The following is an 18580-nucleotide window of genomic DNA, read 5'->3' as shown; positions in this document are numbered from 1 at the left end:
TGATCAAATTTTGATAAAAACTCATCAGATCGTACGAACATGGTCCAATTCGTTTGAATTAGAGTTCCATTTTGCACGAATTGAACATAAATTGGTCAGTTCGCTTGAAAAAACTCCAATTCGCACGAATTGAACAAGATTGTTATTTATTTCGTACGAATTGACCCCAAAGTGTCCCACTTCGATCAAGGCGTCTCAATTCATGTGAAATTTACTCCCAGTTCGTTTGAAAGTTTGAACATTCAGTTTATACGGGTTGTGTAAATATCACATTAGGATTGTTTGAAGTGTGGTTAAAATGTTTGACGAAAAGGAAAATGATAGCCTTGAAAGTTTAAATAATTGGTTTGATGGGTTTTGGTATAACAGGAAAGAAAATGGGAATAAGAATTTTTGGGTTAATAGACTTGAATATTTTTATTGTAAAAAGAATGAAACGTTGGATGAGTTGGAAAACCGGTATAGTCATTTACTTGAAAATTTAAAAGAATACGAGATAAGGATGTCGAATGCTGAACATATATCAAAATTTGCAGACGCATTACCTTCAGAATGGGATGAATTTTTGAAAAACCTGAAAAAGGATTCTAGATTCTCAAAGTTTTATTTAATAGAATTCATTAATGAGCTTAAAACACACAATTATGAAAATAATAAGAAAAAGAAAGGTTTGATAAATGAAATAGAAAAGAACTTAGATAAAATGAGTTTGGATGTGATTCTTGAAATGAGAAGAAGAGTCAATATGTGTCTTGCAGCAAAAAAATGTTATGAAATATGATATTAAGAGGGGTTGTTATATAGATGAAAATATGAATCCTTTTGATATTGTTAAAATTTTTTGTGCATGTACATACAAGACAGAGACAGAGGTAATTTCAAAGAATGAAGAATCCAAGAAAAATGAAACTTCAAGATCTGAACTTGTGTGCTCAAAATGTGATAAATCTAGAGCAGACAATGTCAAACTCCTGAAAGATGTGGAGAGTTTGACATTGGAAAACAAAAATTTAAAAGAAAATGAAAAAAGAACTTCAAAATAAAATAAAAATTTTAGAAAATGAAGATGTGTTTTGGATAAAATTAGAAAACAAAGTTTTAAAAGAAAAAGAAACAGAATTTCAAAGTCAAATAAAAGTTTTAGAAAATGAAAAATCTGTTTTAGATAAAAATAAAATTGAAAATGAAAAAGCAATAAATTCTCATCTTGAGAAAATCACTCAACTTGAAAATGAAGTTGAGATTGCTAAAAATAAAATTGGTGAGTTAGAAAAGAAATTGAAAGGTTTTGTGACTTCATCAGTAATACTAAATTATATATGTCCAAAACCGATAAATGAAATTCCAATAAGTGACAATGTCACAAATTATGACAAAGTCATAATTGAAAATTGTGATGATAAATCTGATGATGAAGATGATAAAAAGAAAATATTTTTGAAATTAAAAGAAAAATTTCAAGAAACTGTTTTACAATCTACTGAAAGAGGTGAATGCTCAAAGCAAAAACCTTTTAAGAAGAATGTAGAACAAAAACAAAATGTTAAAAATTCGAAAAATTTTCAAAACAACAATAAAAGATCATCAGTTCAATCATCCAATCATTATAAAAAATCACAAAAATTTGAAAATCAAAACTCACAAAAAGTTGGTAATAAGTGGTGCAGGTTTGACCACAGTGCTTCAAAGACAAATCATTATGATGATGGAAAAAGGAGAAGTCATGATTACTACAAATCAAATCACTGTTATGATTTGAGTGTTTGGTTTGAAAGTGGAGATTGGTATGATAACAGGGTGTGTTACAAATGTGGTTTTGAAGGACACATTGCTGTTAACTGCCAGAGTCAGAATTTTGAGACAAGAAGATGCTATGAATGTTAAATCAGAGGTCATATTGCCAGAGATTGCCCAATGAGATCAAAGGGAAGATCGAAGGCTGAATCTCATAGAATGGTGAAGAACTCAGTCAAAATTGAAGAAAAGCCCAGAGAACAGAAAGTGAAATTATCACAAGGGCAGAAAGATAGACTGAGAAAGAAAAGAAAGAAAGCGAGGGAGCATCTTGAAAAGATTTTGTCCTCGGGTACAATTGTTGATTCAGATAAAAGTTCTGATGAATCGCTTTACTCAACTAAAACTGATCAGTCAAGTAAAACGAATTCATCAGATACAAATCTGAGGACAAAAGAAATGACAAAGAAAGAAAAATTGACTAATCAAATTGATAAAAAATCAAAGAAAGTTAATTTTTCAGATAAAATCTTTATCAAAGTTTTGAGTATAAAAGAAACTGTGAAAGGTCATTCATGTCACAGGTTGATGAATTTGGAAAACCTAAATCTTGTGTGGATTGGGTTCCAATAAAGGATGGCGATGAATTTGTTTCTTCGGAAGCAAAGGAGCCACGTTTGGGCGATGAATTTGACTCGTCAAAGTCTGAAGAGCCACATTCGGGCAATGAATCTGACTCGTCAAAGTCAGAGGAGCCACAAATTGAGGTAAAAAGTGATGATTCCGTGTCGACAATGGATGATGCAAACTTTCCATCATTGTCAAACGGAAATTTAAAACAAAAAATTGGCAAACCCAAGGACCGTCAGGCTTGCGTGGATCTTTTTAAATAAAAATCCTAACTTGCCGGAGCTCCCAAGTTGGTAATCGTGAAGCAGGAATTGACATCATTCTTGAAAATGTTTGTTTGAAAAACTTACAGGTGGTATCTTTCTTGAGAAATTCAAAATTGTCATATTTCAATTTACAAATGGTATGGTTGATAAGTGAACCTACAAGTGGTTGAAAAAGGGGTTTTCACCTACAAGTGGTTAATCAAGGTCATTAAGTTGAACTTGATTTAACTCTCATTCAAGTGGTTAAAAATGGGGATTAATTCATAATCTGTGGAAAGAACAAAGTGATGAACAAAACCCCAATCTTACAAGTGAAATCAACAAAACTTATTTTCCAGAAAAACCATTTTGATTAAAACAAACTTAAGTGTTTTGAAATCATAATGGGAAAATAGTTTGTTGTCAGGGGGAGTTCTGATTGTTTTATGCCAAGTAAATGGAGAATTGACGCAATTCACATCGGTTTGTCAAAATTTTCTTTAAATGGTTTTGAATTTTAAGGGGTGTAAGAAATTTCAAAAAAAATCCAAAAACAATAGAAAATTTGAAAAAGCCAAAAACATGATAAAATGAAAATCCAAAAACATTAAAAAATTAAAAATGAGTTTTGTTGAGAAAAAGAGGAAATGATAGTACATCAGTAGACAATCACAGCATGCTAAAGATTTGGAAACTGAAATGTGATAAACGATCTCACTGAGGATATGCCAGTAGGTTTTTGCACATTCAGTAGATTGTTTTCGAGATATAAACCTAAAGATCAATTCTTACTTATTTCGTGGGGAACATCTCTCGGATATATAGGTAACCCTTGAAATCTTGTTTGAAGGGCCTTCTATTTCTGACATACTAGGTCTTTGTGCGTGATGATATCTGGGGTATTATACCATGACTTCTGATTTTGCGGAAGCAATAGCCTAGTCCTCGTATAATACTCTGCACTGCTTTAATCATAAAGCTTACCCTCAGTATAAAAAAATGATGAAACATTGAAAAATGCTAATCATGTGCTGTTGAAAAAAAGATCCCCAAACGGGACACACCTAAAGACGAGCCATCATTTCTTTGTCTGAACGGAAGTTCTAACCTGAGCTCTCATGGTCTCGCATTACCCGTTTACAGATATCATTAGTGTACATTCACCTGTAAGACTGAATATAGGAGTCTGGATACGAGAGTATATTCTGAGGTGGGACACGCGAATAAGTTTAGTACTTAAAACTCTAATCTCGTATCTTGAAACAGTTGAACTTTGTGTGAAAATTTAAGTGGATCAGTATACTGACAATCTAAGGGAATCGTTTAGAACTTAAAATGTTTAAAGCTTAACGGTGTTAGTGATTTGTCTCATAAACTGATATGATCCTCTTACACAAACTCAAAAAAATATTGTTTGTAAATATTTCTTTACTGCTTTTCATTAAAAACAAAAATCCAAAAAGAATGTGTTTTAGCATTAAAATTTTGAAAAATTCAAAAAGATTTTATTTCATCTTATTTTCGACAACTGATGTTGGAGAGTTGAATTTCAAAATTCCGAGTGCTAAACATGATGAACAACAGGTGAGGGGGAGTCTGTTTGAAATGAGAAATGAATTTGAAAAAATTAAATGGTTCAAATTTGAATGTTTCATATATAAGTGGTAAGCAGAGATCATAAATTTGCCAAATCTTAATAATTGTGAAATTTATTGTTGGGTAGAGTTTGTGCTGGTAGAAGCAGCCAGGTTATGACTCCTGAAAGATATGCGAAAGCCAGGTTTCAATTCCTGTGGACTTTCAGTATGAGGATATGCAGATTAAAACCAGGTTCCAGATCCTGTTGTTACGGAGAGCCAGGAAACGTTCCTGAATCTTGTGAAAGCTGCAAAGCATGAGGAGTAGTGTTTGAGCCAGGTTTCTGATCCAAAGGTTGTAGATTGTGAATTCCAGACTGCGATCCCAGCTTATCAAAAGGGGGAGTCTGAACACATCCGAGAGGGAGAGTCTAAAGACATAAGAGCCAGATACAGATTATGGATCAACATTCAAGGGGGAGTTTGAATATTAGAGAGCTAGGTTTGAATCCTGCTGATGCTGAAAAACTTAAGGAATCAAGAGATCTGATCAAGAGAAGATAGAGTCAGGTTGAGTTTCTTGAGTTTCTAGAAGAGAAAGAGAGATAGAGATTGAGGATGCTTACAATGGAGAATATTTTGAAAAGAGCGAGAAGACTGATAAAGACTGAAGAGTTGACATACTGAAGACTCGACACCGAAGACTTCGTCAACATCCAAGGGGGAGTCTGTTGGTGCATATGTCTGTCAACTTCGTCTTGTATCGAGTCTTGTAATAGGTTTGATAGATCAGGGCACGTTATACGAGAAAAACGAGAAATATGTAGGTTGTGGCCATTTCGCACGAAATGGAACATGTCCATTTCGTACGAAATGGAACTGGCCATCTCGCATGAAGCCATTCCATGCGAAATGGACTCCCTATAAATATGTGCCTTGTTCATTTCATTTGTAACTTTCTGATTCCGGTGCCGAGGTGCTGCGGAAGTGTCTTCAGCCTGTAAAAAGTTGTGAAATCAATATAAGAGACAATTAATGTGATTCTAGTGTGTATACAGCTAAAATCTCTCTGATACATCTGTTTCCGCTTTTCGTATTGGACGAGATCTTTTCTGAACGACTCGTTTGGTCGTGCAAACGATCCTACAACCCTAAGACGACTCGAAGTTTCATGGGTTGACCCGAACACGACCAGTTTAACCCGATTTTTTTAATTTTTTTTCTGAAATTTATATATTAAAATTACAGTTTACTTAAAAATACAAATGTATATAATAATATCATTTTTAAATTAAAAAATCTATGTTAATTTCTCTTTTTAAGTTATAATCATGGCATAAAATACACACCCCATTTAATTTATAACATAAAATATATTGTAAAAAATATAATATAGTATAAATGTGTTAAACGGGTCAACCCGCCAACCCGACCAAGTTGGCCGGAACCCGACCCGTTTACCTTAACGGGTTTGCGGGTTCAACCTGAAACTAACCCGAACCCGTTTAGACTAAACCTAAACCCGCGAATTTCGTGTTAGGTTCGTGTCAGGTTTTCGGGTCGTTTCAAAAATTCACAACCCTAGTTTTGAGCCTGATATTTCGAGGGGCACGTTTTTTTATAAAAAACTCGATATGTATATGTAAAATATTTTTTAATCGGGTACATGCATACAAACACCAACATAGGCCTCCTTACGAAAATATTCCTATGGTTTAGATTAGTTATTAACCCCTTTAGCATTAGGTGTAGACCTTTAGTGGGGCAAATACCCAATTTCGTTAAGGTGTAAGGACACATTTTTTCGAGCTCGAACAGGGTACACGAATTTTCAGGGTCAGCGCTATTAGTTAGTAATCTGGGGTTGACCATTTAGTAGGACGGGGTTGAACCGATTAAACCGTTTATAAGGTTTAGCCGGTACAATTTAACCGATTAAACCATTTCTAAGGGTTAGGCGGTACAATTTGAGGACTTGTTAAAACCTTTGTAATATTAGAGTATGTATAGCAATGTGTGTTTTAGTTTTTGTTAGGAACCTTCTTGAAGGGATATTCGTGCACATGACCTTTTTTTGTTGCATGGGTGTGAATGTACGACTCACTTTCGCGTTGTCTGTTTTGTACAAAAGTATTGGTATTTGGTAACCCTTTTTTTCAGTTTCTCCTTTCGTGGTGATGTTATAGGCAGTAATTTCTTTTGTGTTTAGGGGGTGTTTGAATGTGCAAGGAGGGTCGTTGAATAAATATCCGAGGCACGATGATTACAGTATAGGCTGTAAACTAGCCGAGTCGAGCCGAGGTAGACGTACCTTGAGCTCGGCTTGAACTCGATTCAAGCTGGCTCGACTCGAGCTCGAAATTTAAATCGGTAGTTATGTCGAAAGTTAATATGTTGGTTCATGTAGCATGCATGTTGAGCAAGATTATAAGAATATTTTTTTATATATATTAAAGTTAACGGGGCAAACGGGTGAGAAGTAGTTCGAAATGGGTTGGTTTTAGTAAGTCTAAATTTGCCAGTAATAAAAGATGTGTACATTACATCGGCATATGAAAATGTAATGAATCATGATTTTGAGGACGAAAATTCCGTTGCTGAGGCGTTTATTTTTTCTTTCGACTGCGATCGTTCTTTTCATCCAATGTTGTAGAATTGACATTTGCCAGTAATAATAACATGTTAATGTAGTCGCTGAAAATGCACCACGTTTGGATGTAAGAGTACAAACATCGTGAAGTTTTCAACTTTGATGAAAAAAACCGTACATCTCAAAAGTTAGCACATATAGCAACTCATAACTCTTTTTCTAGTGACATTCAAGAGCTAGACATATAAGCAAATATGCTTAGGCTGAAGTTAGAATCTAGACTCACTTAAATTAAAGACTCAAATTGCAGCTATATTACGAGTAAAAGAATGAAAATAGGTTTCAAAACAAACTCATCAATAGGTATAAACAAGCTGGAAGAAGGAGAAATATGATCAACAGCATCACAAATTCATTATCAAACAAACTCATTATTATTAGGTATCAAAAGAAAATATGATGAAACCGACTAAAATGGAATCACACCTTGTATTGCAATCTGCAAGCGCAGCGTAATCGTCGAACAAGATGTAAGGAGGATAATGAACAGTCAATGCCGCTGGGAACCAATCGATATATGAAAATGTAATGAATCATGATTTTGAGGACGAAAATTTCGTTGCTGGTGGACTATCAAGCCGTTTATTTTTCTTTCCACTGTTCATACTTCTTTTTATCCCATGCTGTAGAATTGACGTTTGCACGACTTGCTATCAGTGACATATACGAAAAACATTATAATAACATGTTGTAGTCGCTGAAAATGAAAGTTAACAGATCATATAAAGAAATTAATATTATAAAATAACACAAAAATAAGTTTAGGAACCATACATCTGATCCACAAGGACACTTTATTTGACAAAGTTTGACCCAGGAAATAGATTGAGAATGTCGACAAGAGGCGCAGTAGCCAATAAACAATATTCTCAGAAGAGGCGCAGTAGCCAAGTTTGACCAATGAAATAAAAGTTGTCACAAAGGATTTCAAATGATATTCTTAGACACCAGTAAAGTGGTATGCTGCAATTGTAGATCAAATCTCAGTTAGTCATTTTCATAGCATCAACTGTGGGGATCAGATGTATTAGGAGGCGAATGAAATTCATAGTTTTTAAAACGGTAATTATTGACCGAAAGTTAATTTTGTTGGATGTTGGGTTGACCAGAGGTTTTAACAAATCAATTTAGGGTATATGGTGATGTGTGAAATAATAAAGTGGAGCGAAAGAAAGGTGATGATGTAGCAGATTACACACCGCGGGATGTGGGGATCATGGTTGCAAGACTTCTCGATACACAACGTTGGAGGTGTGAATCCCGGGTTGTGTAAACGTTTTTGCCGGGTGGACAAGCACCTTTGTCTTTTCATGTGATTTGCCTCTTGATAATGCCACGTAAAACTTGCCATGTGAGAATACAGATTCCGGGAGGTAAATTCCAACGTAGGGAATTGTTTGGACAAGCACCTTTGTCTTTTCATCCTGTTTTGAGACGAAGTTTGTGGGCGGCAACCCGCTGATTGTTAGTGAGTTTAGAAACTCATTTGGATACAGGTTTTGTTGGTCGTCCTCTGCCGTGTCAAAACTGTAGTATACTCTTTCTGCACCTTGGAAAATGTTGATGATATGTTCATTAATCTCGTCGACATTTTCATTTTTAGTTGTTAAGATTGCCCGTAAAGTTATACAATCAGAGGATTCGAAATTTGTATGCGATGTCGGGAAAATGGCTTTAATGAGTTGTTTGATCGAGTTATCCCTGGTTGTAAATGGGATTGCCATGTCTTCGGGGATGGTGATGAATGTTCCATCTGTTGTGGCTTCAGTTCCGTCGCCTACTCATAATAGGAACTTTGAGAACCATGGATCGCTGATGGCCCTCATATTTAGCGACAACTGCATCCTCTTAGTCAACGACCAAAGAGGTGACATCCGAAGGCTAGCGTCTACGATCTGTGCTCGTGTGCCTTTTTTGATAATGGGTAGCACTTGCCTGAAGTCTCCTCCCATTAGCATTATCTTTCCACCAAATGGGAGGGTTATGCCGGTGATGTCTTGCAAGGTGCGGTCGACTGCCTATATGGATTGTCGTTTCGCCATAGATGCTTCCCAAATGATTAGTTTGGAGGAGTTAATGAGGCGAGCAACACCACTTTGTTTTTTTGTGCTGCACATGCAGTTGTTAGTTAGGTTTATTGGGATTTTGAATCTAGAGTGGGCGGTTCTACCACCTAGCATGTTATTTGCCGCAATGCCTGATGAAGCTGTTGCAAGTGCAATGACGCTATGTGAACGAACCTCAGCGAGCAGTGCATTGTACAAGAATGTTTTTCCTGTTCTGCCTGGGCCGTCTACGAAGAACACCCCTGGTAGGCCATGGTTAATGTGGTGCATGACTTCATCAAAGACACTTTTTTGGTCGGAGTTGAGGGAGTGTTGTGCATCTAAGTGTGCTGGTCAACAACTATATTTAATTCATCTTGTGTGTCACGATCGGTTATGTCTAGTGGGTTAAGGTCATTTGACATAGCAGGTAGGTCAAAGTCAAATAATGTTTTACCTATAGATTGTAGGTATGACCCGATTTCCCGTAGAACCAAATTTTGGATGTGTGGGTTGTTTTGAGAATGTCGTTGATGGTCTTCGGAAAGTGTGTCAAAATGGTCAACCCATAGTTTGCGAACATCACCTGCTTCACAGAAAACCAATATGGTTGCAAATAACCTCCGCAGCGCCATTGGGAATTGAAATATGACGGCTTCATCGAGACATTGTGATAAACTGTTGTCGTTTTCAGAACATCAACAGCGACAACAATGAACATCAACAGCGACAACAGTGAACATCAACAGCGATCAGAACATCAACAGCGACAACAGTGAACAGTCCAGCAGCCACCGTACCACCGCCGATCAAACACGGGTAAGTTTCTTTGTTATTTTTGATGATTTTTGTTTGATATTATCCACCTCCAGCAGCCTATTATAGCCGCATACTAACCATAGTAGACATGTGCTTCGCTTTGTTTTCACTATCTTATGGTGGGTTATATTTTGTTAGTGGTGATATTTTGCCTTTTTTATAGCCGTATACCATAGTATGTTTGGCTTTTTTTAGTGAAGAACGTTTGGCTTTTTTTTTTATGGTGTACATGTTGTTTAGATGATTTTTAGGGTGATTTACATTATGATATTTAGGGCTTGAATAGTTGATACATTATGTAATATGTTATGGAGCCATGAACTTATAGTCAATTTGTTGCTGATAGCCGATAGGAACAATGAGCAGCGACATTATGGCGCGATTTCTCAAGAGGAAAGTTGATACGTCTTCCGGATTCGTTGATGTGGATACTTGCGTAATAATTTAAGTGAAGGTTGTATATGTTATATAGAGAAAGAGTTGCTTAAGAAAGTAGGTTTAGATGATGTTTTGGATAGATTTCAAAAAATGAAAACCCGTAGGACGACGTTTTAATTATGTTTGTAACAAGGTTTGACGTGTTTTTGATGATTATATAAATTTAGTTCTTTTTTTTACATGACCCGACTCGACCCGAATCGACCCGATACGAGTTTTTTATTTATATACCTTGGGGCCTAAAATTTTTAAAAATGTTCCGCACCCCATGGAAAAATTCCTGGGTCAGCCACTGGTAAGAATTTTAGTAATAGTAGCATCCAAGTTTGGCCAGTGCAGCCGATGTTGTAACTATGTATCCGGGTCATAAAAATATAGTTGTAAGTATCTGGCGTGCCATCTCGTGAAACCAACTGGTCAATTTTGTTATATATTCCTCTGTGGGCGCGGAAGGTGTACACACCCCCTCTCATGTTGGTCTTTGTTTCATCTAACGAGACACCCATTGAAGTGAAAGAGAAGTTGGTCTTATAGGCGCGTATGTTTTCTCTAAAAACCCGACCAATCTCTTCTTGTGTTGTGTATAAACGGTGTAGTTGTTCTGGAATCTCGGTGTGTGCAAGGACTGTTTTTCCTTCCATGCAACAAAAAGGTGGGGAATTCAAAAGGGAAGCGTTTTGCGGCACAGCGAGGGCAGGGGCTCATCTCCTTTAGCATACAGTGTGCGGTGGGGAGACCGTCGAAAACAAAGTTATACGGATCGTCTGTCATGATTGTTTCTGGAAGTGGTGTGGTATAAATAACGTGTGGGAAGTGAGTTAGTGGTGGATGTGGGTCTGGTTGAGGACCTGTTGAATAAAATATCTTGAGTACGGAAAGTAGGAAATTTAAATTTACTAAATGAGTGGTGCTTATGGCAATACTTACCTTGGGAGAGTTGGGGTATGGGTTCGCCCCTTGCAGAGGAGGGCATGTCTGGTTGAGCTTCTAGCGAGAAGGTTGTTGCTGGCATCAGTGAACAAGTGAACAGGGGGAATTTCGATTTTTCCGGCTCCTGTGTGGAGCGGGTGTTTGATTGTTTGGTTGTTGTGACGTAGACGATCCCACTGGTGTAGCAGATGCCAAAGATGTTACAGTGACATATGGGTTTTTCCGGCTCCTGCGTGGAGCGGGTGTTTCATTGTTTGGTTGCTGTGATGTAGACGGTCCCACTGGTGTAGCAGATGCCAAAGATGTTACAAGGACAGATGGGGTATGGTCGGGCGCTGTGGGGTTACGTAACTGGTTAGCGGCTTTTCTTGCAGCATAATATCTTTTGTTGCGTTCCCTCCGTAGCGCAACCGAATCAATATTATCAACACGTGGTTTTTTGCGCCTATCAGACATACGGTGTGCATGTGTGGCTTCAACCTGCATAAAATATGGTGGCGATTAAATCGGTGTATGTATAGATCACCGTATATGCATGTGATTGGGGGAGTTAAACCCTTTAAAGAGTAGATGCACAAGTGTGCCAACAAAAGAGAGGCAGTTTACCATAAGTAAGTTTCACTTATGATAGGTTTATAATCAACCAGTTTTGAAATTTCATTAAATTATGATTAACTAGGCCAAAATTTTATGGTTTGGCTATTGGATCTTAAAGATAAGCATGTTGTTAGTTTATTTCGAAATTTGAATGAATCTTTTGGGTATTTGATGTTAAAGATGAGCATCTTAGACGTAGAAAGTTTGACTAATGTTATAGTTATATAATATATAATGCTGGCCATTAGACTAAAAAGTCAAAAGTCCATGGATCATCATTTGGTTATTAATCCTCACACTTTGATTTGTAGTGGTGAACAAAATACTTGTCAATTCATAAATTAAGTAGTCCAAGAAATATTGTTGATAAAAAAAATAAGGTTAAAATTTAAAAAAATGTATTTTATCACAACTGAGGTCTAGTTATTGAAACTACGAAAGAACTTTTTGTTCCCACTTTCTGACCAAAAATATATGATTTCCAAGGCTGTAATTTCAGCCATGTGGCTGTTTGTTCTGAAAAGATAGAAAATAATTAGGAGTGCACTTTTATAATATGTTATATTAAACTTACATCAATTGACTTAACCTATGGTAAAGTTAAGAATCACAGCATCAGCGGAAACTTCTTTTGCCAAAACCAAGTTGACATCTTCTAATTTAAAGGGTATATATTTGAATGATTCATTCCAATTTACAGGTTGTTTATATGGTGATGGCCGGCCTAAATTCGAGGTGAGTTAGAAACGCAAGATTGAGAGGAGCAATTTGTAATACTTTGAGCCGCCACACTCGCTAGAACACGAGTGTCCGTGTCGTTTTGATATCGGGTCATGAGTTGGTTAAAATTTTAGCTTATTTTTGTGCCGAGTTGGTTAAATTTTAAGCTATTTTATGTATCGACGCAAGTATGAACGCAGAAGTCTAATGGGGTCATTTGGGATTAGAATGTTAAGCGTATTTAATGTGCTAAAATGAGTGAGGATGCAGGAAATTACACAGTAGCATTCAATGTGGGTTCAGTAAAGTCTGAGCCCGTCAAACGATGGAGGCTTACGGCTCGAATATGAGGTGGGGAATACGAAAACAATAAGGAGAAGCATGTAAAGACATAACAGAAAGTAGTAAAACCATTTTAATAACTCATGCTTAGATGTGTGAACAAATGAAACATAGGTGACATACATACTAGAAACCAACAATAAAGTAATAACATGGTAAAGATGATGTTATTAAAAGATCAAGCATTTGGCGAGACTAAGGTCTGTTGGAAAACCGCGCCTATGTAACCTCGAAACCAGCTGGATGCGTAATAACATTCTAAGGGGTTGTTGTCAACTCGTAGTTCATAAAGTTTTCGTGCGTTACTCATCACCAAAAAAGTTCCGTCGGTCATGTAGTGGGTTATGGTTAGCCACAATGCTAAGGGTATGGGGGGATTGTAGGAGTTGAGAAGTGTTTGACCCAGTTCTCTCCTTGTAGGGCCCATAGTGTTAGTGACATATCTTGATGGCCAGTCCACAGAACCATGTGAAGAGATTGTCGCACATCAACTAAAATGCCTTGGAAAATCCCAGAGGATGGTACTGGGGGAAGCTGATCTCCGTAACCTGTTCAGTGTTGGTATCAAATCCGACAACCACATTTTTACCCACGAACCAGCATTCGCAAACGGTAAAGTACAAAGTGTCACCGCATACGGTACCGGGTGACCAATAGAATCTGCGCTTTTGGTATTCGGGGTTAGTTCCGAAGGCTATTTTTCGCCAGCTTCCCAGCTGTCTGGAGTAGACATGGGCTGATAGCATATCTGATCTTCGAGATAAATGCAGTAGTCTGTAGTCGTTAGATGCGCCATTGTATAATCCAACGGTATCTGCTATGTCTTTATACAGTCCATGGCCGGCTGGGTGGCCAAAAGTGTGTGTTCGCCAGTGGTGGGATTCAAGAGGAGTAATTCATCTGTATGCTCCAAGCATACACATAGGAGGCCGTCCAGATGTGACAGTATCATGACATCCCTTATTTCAGCTTGAAACGGGAGCGGGACTATGGTCTACAGGCTGTAATCAGCAGTCTGAAAATCCATCGGCTGAATATGGCAATTGAGGTCACGGAGCAACAGGGTTTTTGATTACTCGGGATCAATGTGCGTGAACAGTGAGCTTTTTCAAAGTCGCGCGTGGATAGTAGTGCACGCCATTCCTTGCAGACACTTTTAGATCGTGCGGCAGTCTTTGCCGGGACCCTTGTTAGTATGTCAGAAATGATCACGTCGGTAGGTAACTTAGGCATCGTGGGTAGGCTGCCTGTAAGTGCGCCTGCAAATGCAATCCATCCGTATTGTTAAACAAATTGCTGGAAATGGATACATGCCAAGGAAGGTGGGAAAATAGGTGGAAAATACAAGAGCTAGGTGAAACTTGATAGGTAAACGGGACTCAAATGGCACCTAAATGTTTTGCGGACCCTACCAATTCTAAGTAACCTTAAACGCAGTATACGGTGGACCATTTTTAAAACATAGTCGGTAGTTATTCTACCTGCGAGTAAAATTTAGTTATCTATCCCAGATTCTATTCTACCTGTAGGTAACAGACTCACAATCAGTCATTTGTCGATTTCATAGTAGCTAAACGGGGTAAAACTAAGTCTATCTGGTGATCACCAGCGCTGATCAATGCTAAAGGAGAATTACGAACGGGTCAAATGGATCGAATACGCCGAAAGCTACCCAACTGTGTTTTTAATGTATAAAATTTCCTAATTTTTTTTCTTTCAACAACTTGGATTGTTCACGAAATAATATGTTTTACTATGGATTTCATAGTAGCTAAACGGGGTAAAAGTAAGTCTATCAGGTGATCACCAGCGCTTGACACTAATTATTGATAAAAAATTTGTCGCTTTCATAGTAGCTAAACGGGGTAAAAGTAAGTCTATCCAGTGATCAGCTGATTCAATGGCAAAGGAGGATTACAGACGGGTCAAATGGATCGAATACGCCGAAAGCTACCCAACTGAGTTTTTAATGTATAAAATCTCCTTTTTTTCTTTCAAAAACATGGATTGTTCACAAAATAATATCATTTACTAACCGTATTTGACACTAATTATTGATAAAAAAAAGTTTGGCCCTGTAACTTAAAGACTCTCAATAAGCATTCATTTGTCAATTTCATAGTAGCTAAACGGGGTAAAACTAGTCTATCCGGTGATCACCAGCACTAATTCAATGGTAAAGGAGAATTACAGACGGGTCAAATGGATCAAATACGCCGAAAGCTACCCAACTGTGTTTTTAATGTATCTACTAACCAGATGCATTTTAAGGGATCTTTCAACTAGACATTTTTGTTTAGGCTTAAATACTAATAAATTTATAAAAAAAAGTTTGGCCCTGTAACTAACAGACTCACAATAATCAACTAACAGACTCACAATAATCAGTCATTTGTCAATTTCATAGTAGCTAAATGGGGTAAAACTAAGTCTATCCGATGATCACCAAATTTGTCGATTTCATAGTAGCTAAACGGGGCAAAACTAAGTCTATCCAGTGATCACCAGCGCTGATTGAATGCGAAAGGCGAAAAACAGACGGGTCAAATAGACCGAATACGCCGAAAGCTTTCAAATTTTAAACATTAGAATGTATCTTGATGTTTTTATATTTTATGTTCGTATTTTTAGAGGTGGAAAGTGTCCAGTTACGTTGTGGGACTCTTTTGCTGTTGATATGTTTGCGTACATGATTGACAAAAAACGAGAGAAATTTGTTGTTATCATTTGTCACTTTTGTACGGTAAAGCTTTACAAAGGTACGTTATAAATCTTCATTAGAATATTGTGTATTTAGTTACTACTTTATAATTTATAATTATATTTATTTATATTTTAGATTTTTTACACTGTAAATATTGATTTAAGTCTGTGTTATATTCCATTTCAGGCAAGCGTGGAGTCGCCAATAGTTTTGATCTCAGTAGACTTTTTATTGATAATGCTGACATTGAAGAAATTTCATCTTTCAAAGAGAGGTATATTTAGTACTATCGAAACTAAGATTAAACAATATTATTTTAATGTGTATTTTCATGTTATTTTTATTTCCCGTCCATTGATCATGCTAATATGTTTAGGTATGCTGCGAAAATTTCTGCTTCGTCCTCATCAAATGAGAATGTTGGTTCTTATATTATTTCAACTGTGGAAGATGAGTTCCTCAACAAAGGAGATTTCATACTCATTGCTTTACTTGGAACCATATTAGAGGTATACTTTTTTTTTTTTTTTTTTTTTTTTTTTGTATTTTGTAATGCGTATATTACATACCGGTATCTTTGATAGTTTCATCATAAGATTAATATTTCTGTTTCATATTAATAGAAAAAGAAGGTGTTGGTTCTCGGCACAGTCATGACCATATGCACTGATAAGCTTTGGTATTACAATGGTTGTAACCACTGCAAAGGCTTTGGTGTGTACAAACAATGAATGTCAAGGAGTCGACATTTATGCAATTCCGCGGTTTGATATTCCTTATAATTCCTTATACAATTGTAAACGGAAATTATATTTTTAGTAATATTAACGTTCTCGTTTGTTTTTAACTTTTATAGTTTCAAGATACCTATCAGGGTGCAAGATTCTTCTGGTACTGTTTCATTAACCATGTTTGATTATGAAGCTTACAAAATTTTTAAGAAATCTGCCAAAGAGTTACTTGCTATCCAAGATCAGGTAATCAGATTCTTGAACCCCGTTATTTATTATTGTACTCGTAGTAATTTAACAATAAATTGTATAAAATTTTAGGTCGTTAATTCCGGAGAGATACCCAACCCATATCCCGAGATCTTTGACACATTGGTTGGAAAGAAGTATGCGTTTGTCATAAATGTTACCGAATATAACATTGAATATCAAGTAGAAAACTAGGGTATTGCAATGGCAACCAACAATGATGACATCATTGCCGCGCTCTACGCCAAATTCAATATTAACCAGGTTTAATTCCTCATTATGTCATTCTTATTGTTTCATGTTCCTTTCGTTTTCAAAGAGATATAAATATAATCAGGTGTATTTTATTTTATTGTTTCTTTTGTACTTACAGCATGAGCAGTCGGAATCGTATGGTGTTCCGGTGTCCGCCAGTTTGTCTAATCCTTTTGAGGTTACTAAGGTAATACAATAATTTTACTATTTTACTTAATTTGTTTGGAAGATTTATACTTATTGTTTTTTTTTTAAATTAGGATGATGTGTCATGCACCGGTGACAATGCTACGCCTATCTCCAATGTAGTTGGAAGCAATAAGAAAGCGTCTTCTTATGAAGTAAAACATAATCTTGGTAAAGTGTACGAAGTAGATGACGCATTAGGTTGTTCTCCGACAAAGCGCCGCATGAGTGATGAAATAGTCGAAGATGAAGGTGTTGGTGTTTCCAAGCCATTGATCCCAAAGACTGAGAAATAATTTTCCACTTTTTATAAACAATTTGACTGTTTGGTTTCATTTTCAAATATTGTTTGAACACATGGTTTTTTATAAACTAAACTTATTAACATTTTATGATATCTAAAAAGAATTAAATTAAACCATTAAATTAGTAGTTATTTGGGTTAACTAATTCTAAATTTTAAATAATAACACATCATTAGTTAAATAGGTTTTGTAAATGAAACAAAATCTTATATTATATAAATCAACATTAATCACGAATTGGGTTACTAAGTGCTTGAGTTAAACCTTAATGGTTATATTTGTGAATGTATAAAACAAAATGAAAATAAAAGAAAAGAAACAAAACAAAAGATGAAATGGTCAGCGATTTATTAGGAACGAGTCTAGAACCAGAGACTTCAACCCCAAACAACTCAACAACGAATCTACACCACCACTCGGCTATAGCCTGTTTGGTGTTTGATTAATATTTATTAATTGTTTTAAACAAAAATCGGCGGTCAACTTCTTTATTAGAAAAACAATGCCACTGTTATGTCTTTGATTCCATTTATATTTGAACAATAGTTTAATTCTTTATGATACTCTTCATAACATAAACCAGAAGTTCATACATTAACTTTGAAAACTGTTTGATGAAGGTTCAAACATGAATCAAGTTTCGACAGTTTTGCTAATCATTGAAGCAATAACAAACAGTTTTCTGTATTTAATCTCAAAACAGTTTTTTTTTTAACTTTGAAAACAATGAATGGCGTATGATAAAGATTAACAAGAAATTGTTTGATAAAAGAAAGGGTATACCGAACAGTGATGAGATGATTCCCGTTGCAAACTCCGGCCAACTCTGACGACTTTGGTTTTCTCCGGTGGTTTCTGATTTCTCCAGCGAAGTTCTCCGACTTCCAGCGATGCTCAGGTTTCTCCGGCAAAGGTGCGAGTGATCCGAAAGAGAGAGAGAGGAATAGACAGATGTAGACTAAATAATACATATAAATTAATTAGTATTTAGAGCTAAGTGTTATGAGTTACACCCTATCAATTGTAACCAAAAATTAACTTCATAGTTAATATCATAGTCAATATAATTAAATGAAATTGTATAAATTTTATGTTACGAAACATTGAACTCTATTTTAAAAATCAATTTTACAAAACACTAATTAACTAAATTAAGCGACATCTATACTATATAATAAAAGAAACCACTTTTGGGACACTTGTCATCATATTAGACCATCTCTTATAGATAACTAGATTAGAACCCCGTGTATTACACGGGCTGAATAAATGTGACTTTATATACTAAATAATAATATAATATATCTTTAAAAACTTTGTTTATTACATGGATTGAATACATATAATTTTATATACAAAAAAATAAAAAGTTATATCTTTAAAAACCTCTTATATTGTTGTACATGTTGAATAAATATAATTT

The 18580-nt window shown here is 35.9% G+C and overlaps 1 protein-coding gene across 1 annotated transcript; it reads left to right on the top strand.

Annotated features, from left to right (window-relative positions):
• The first annotated feature begins 14627 nt into the window (after window positions 1-14627).
• LOC118487493 lies at window positions 14628-16606 on the top strand. Its single transcript, XM_035984382.1, has 7 exons — window positions 14628-14698; window positions 15359-15486; window positions 15618-15705; window positions 15808-15940; window positions 16055-16110; window positions 16288-16408; window positions 16484-16606. The coding sequence occupies exons 1-7, from the start codon at window positions 14628-14630 to the stop codon at window positions 16604-16606; spliced, it is 720 nt and encodes a 239-aa protein (XP_035840275.1).
• The last annotated feature ends 1974 nt before the right edge of the window (window positions 16607-18580 follow it).

This window comes from Helianthus annuus, chromosome 15 (genome assembly GCF_002127325.2).
Source record: "Helianthus annuus cultivar XRQ/B chromosome 15, HanXRQr2.0-SUNRISE, whole genome shotgun sequence".
NCBI classification, from domain to species: domain Eukaryota; kingdom Viridiplantae; phylum Streptophyta; class Magnoliopsida; order Asterales; family Asteraceae; genus Helianthus; species Helianthus annuus.
This window is presented reverse-complemented; position numbering and strand designations above follow the sequence as displayed.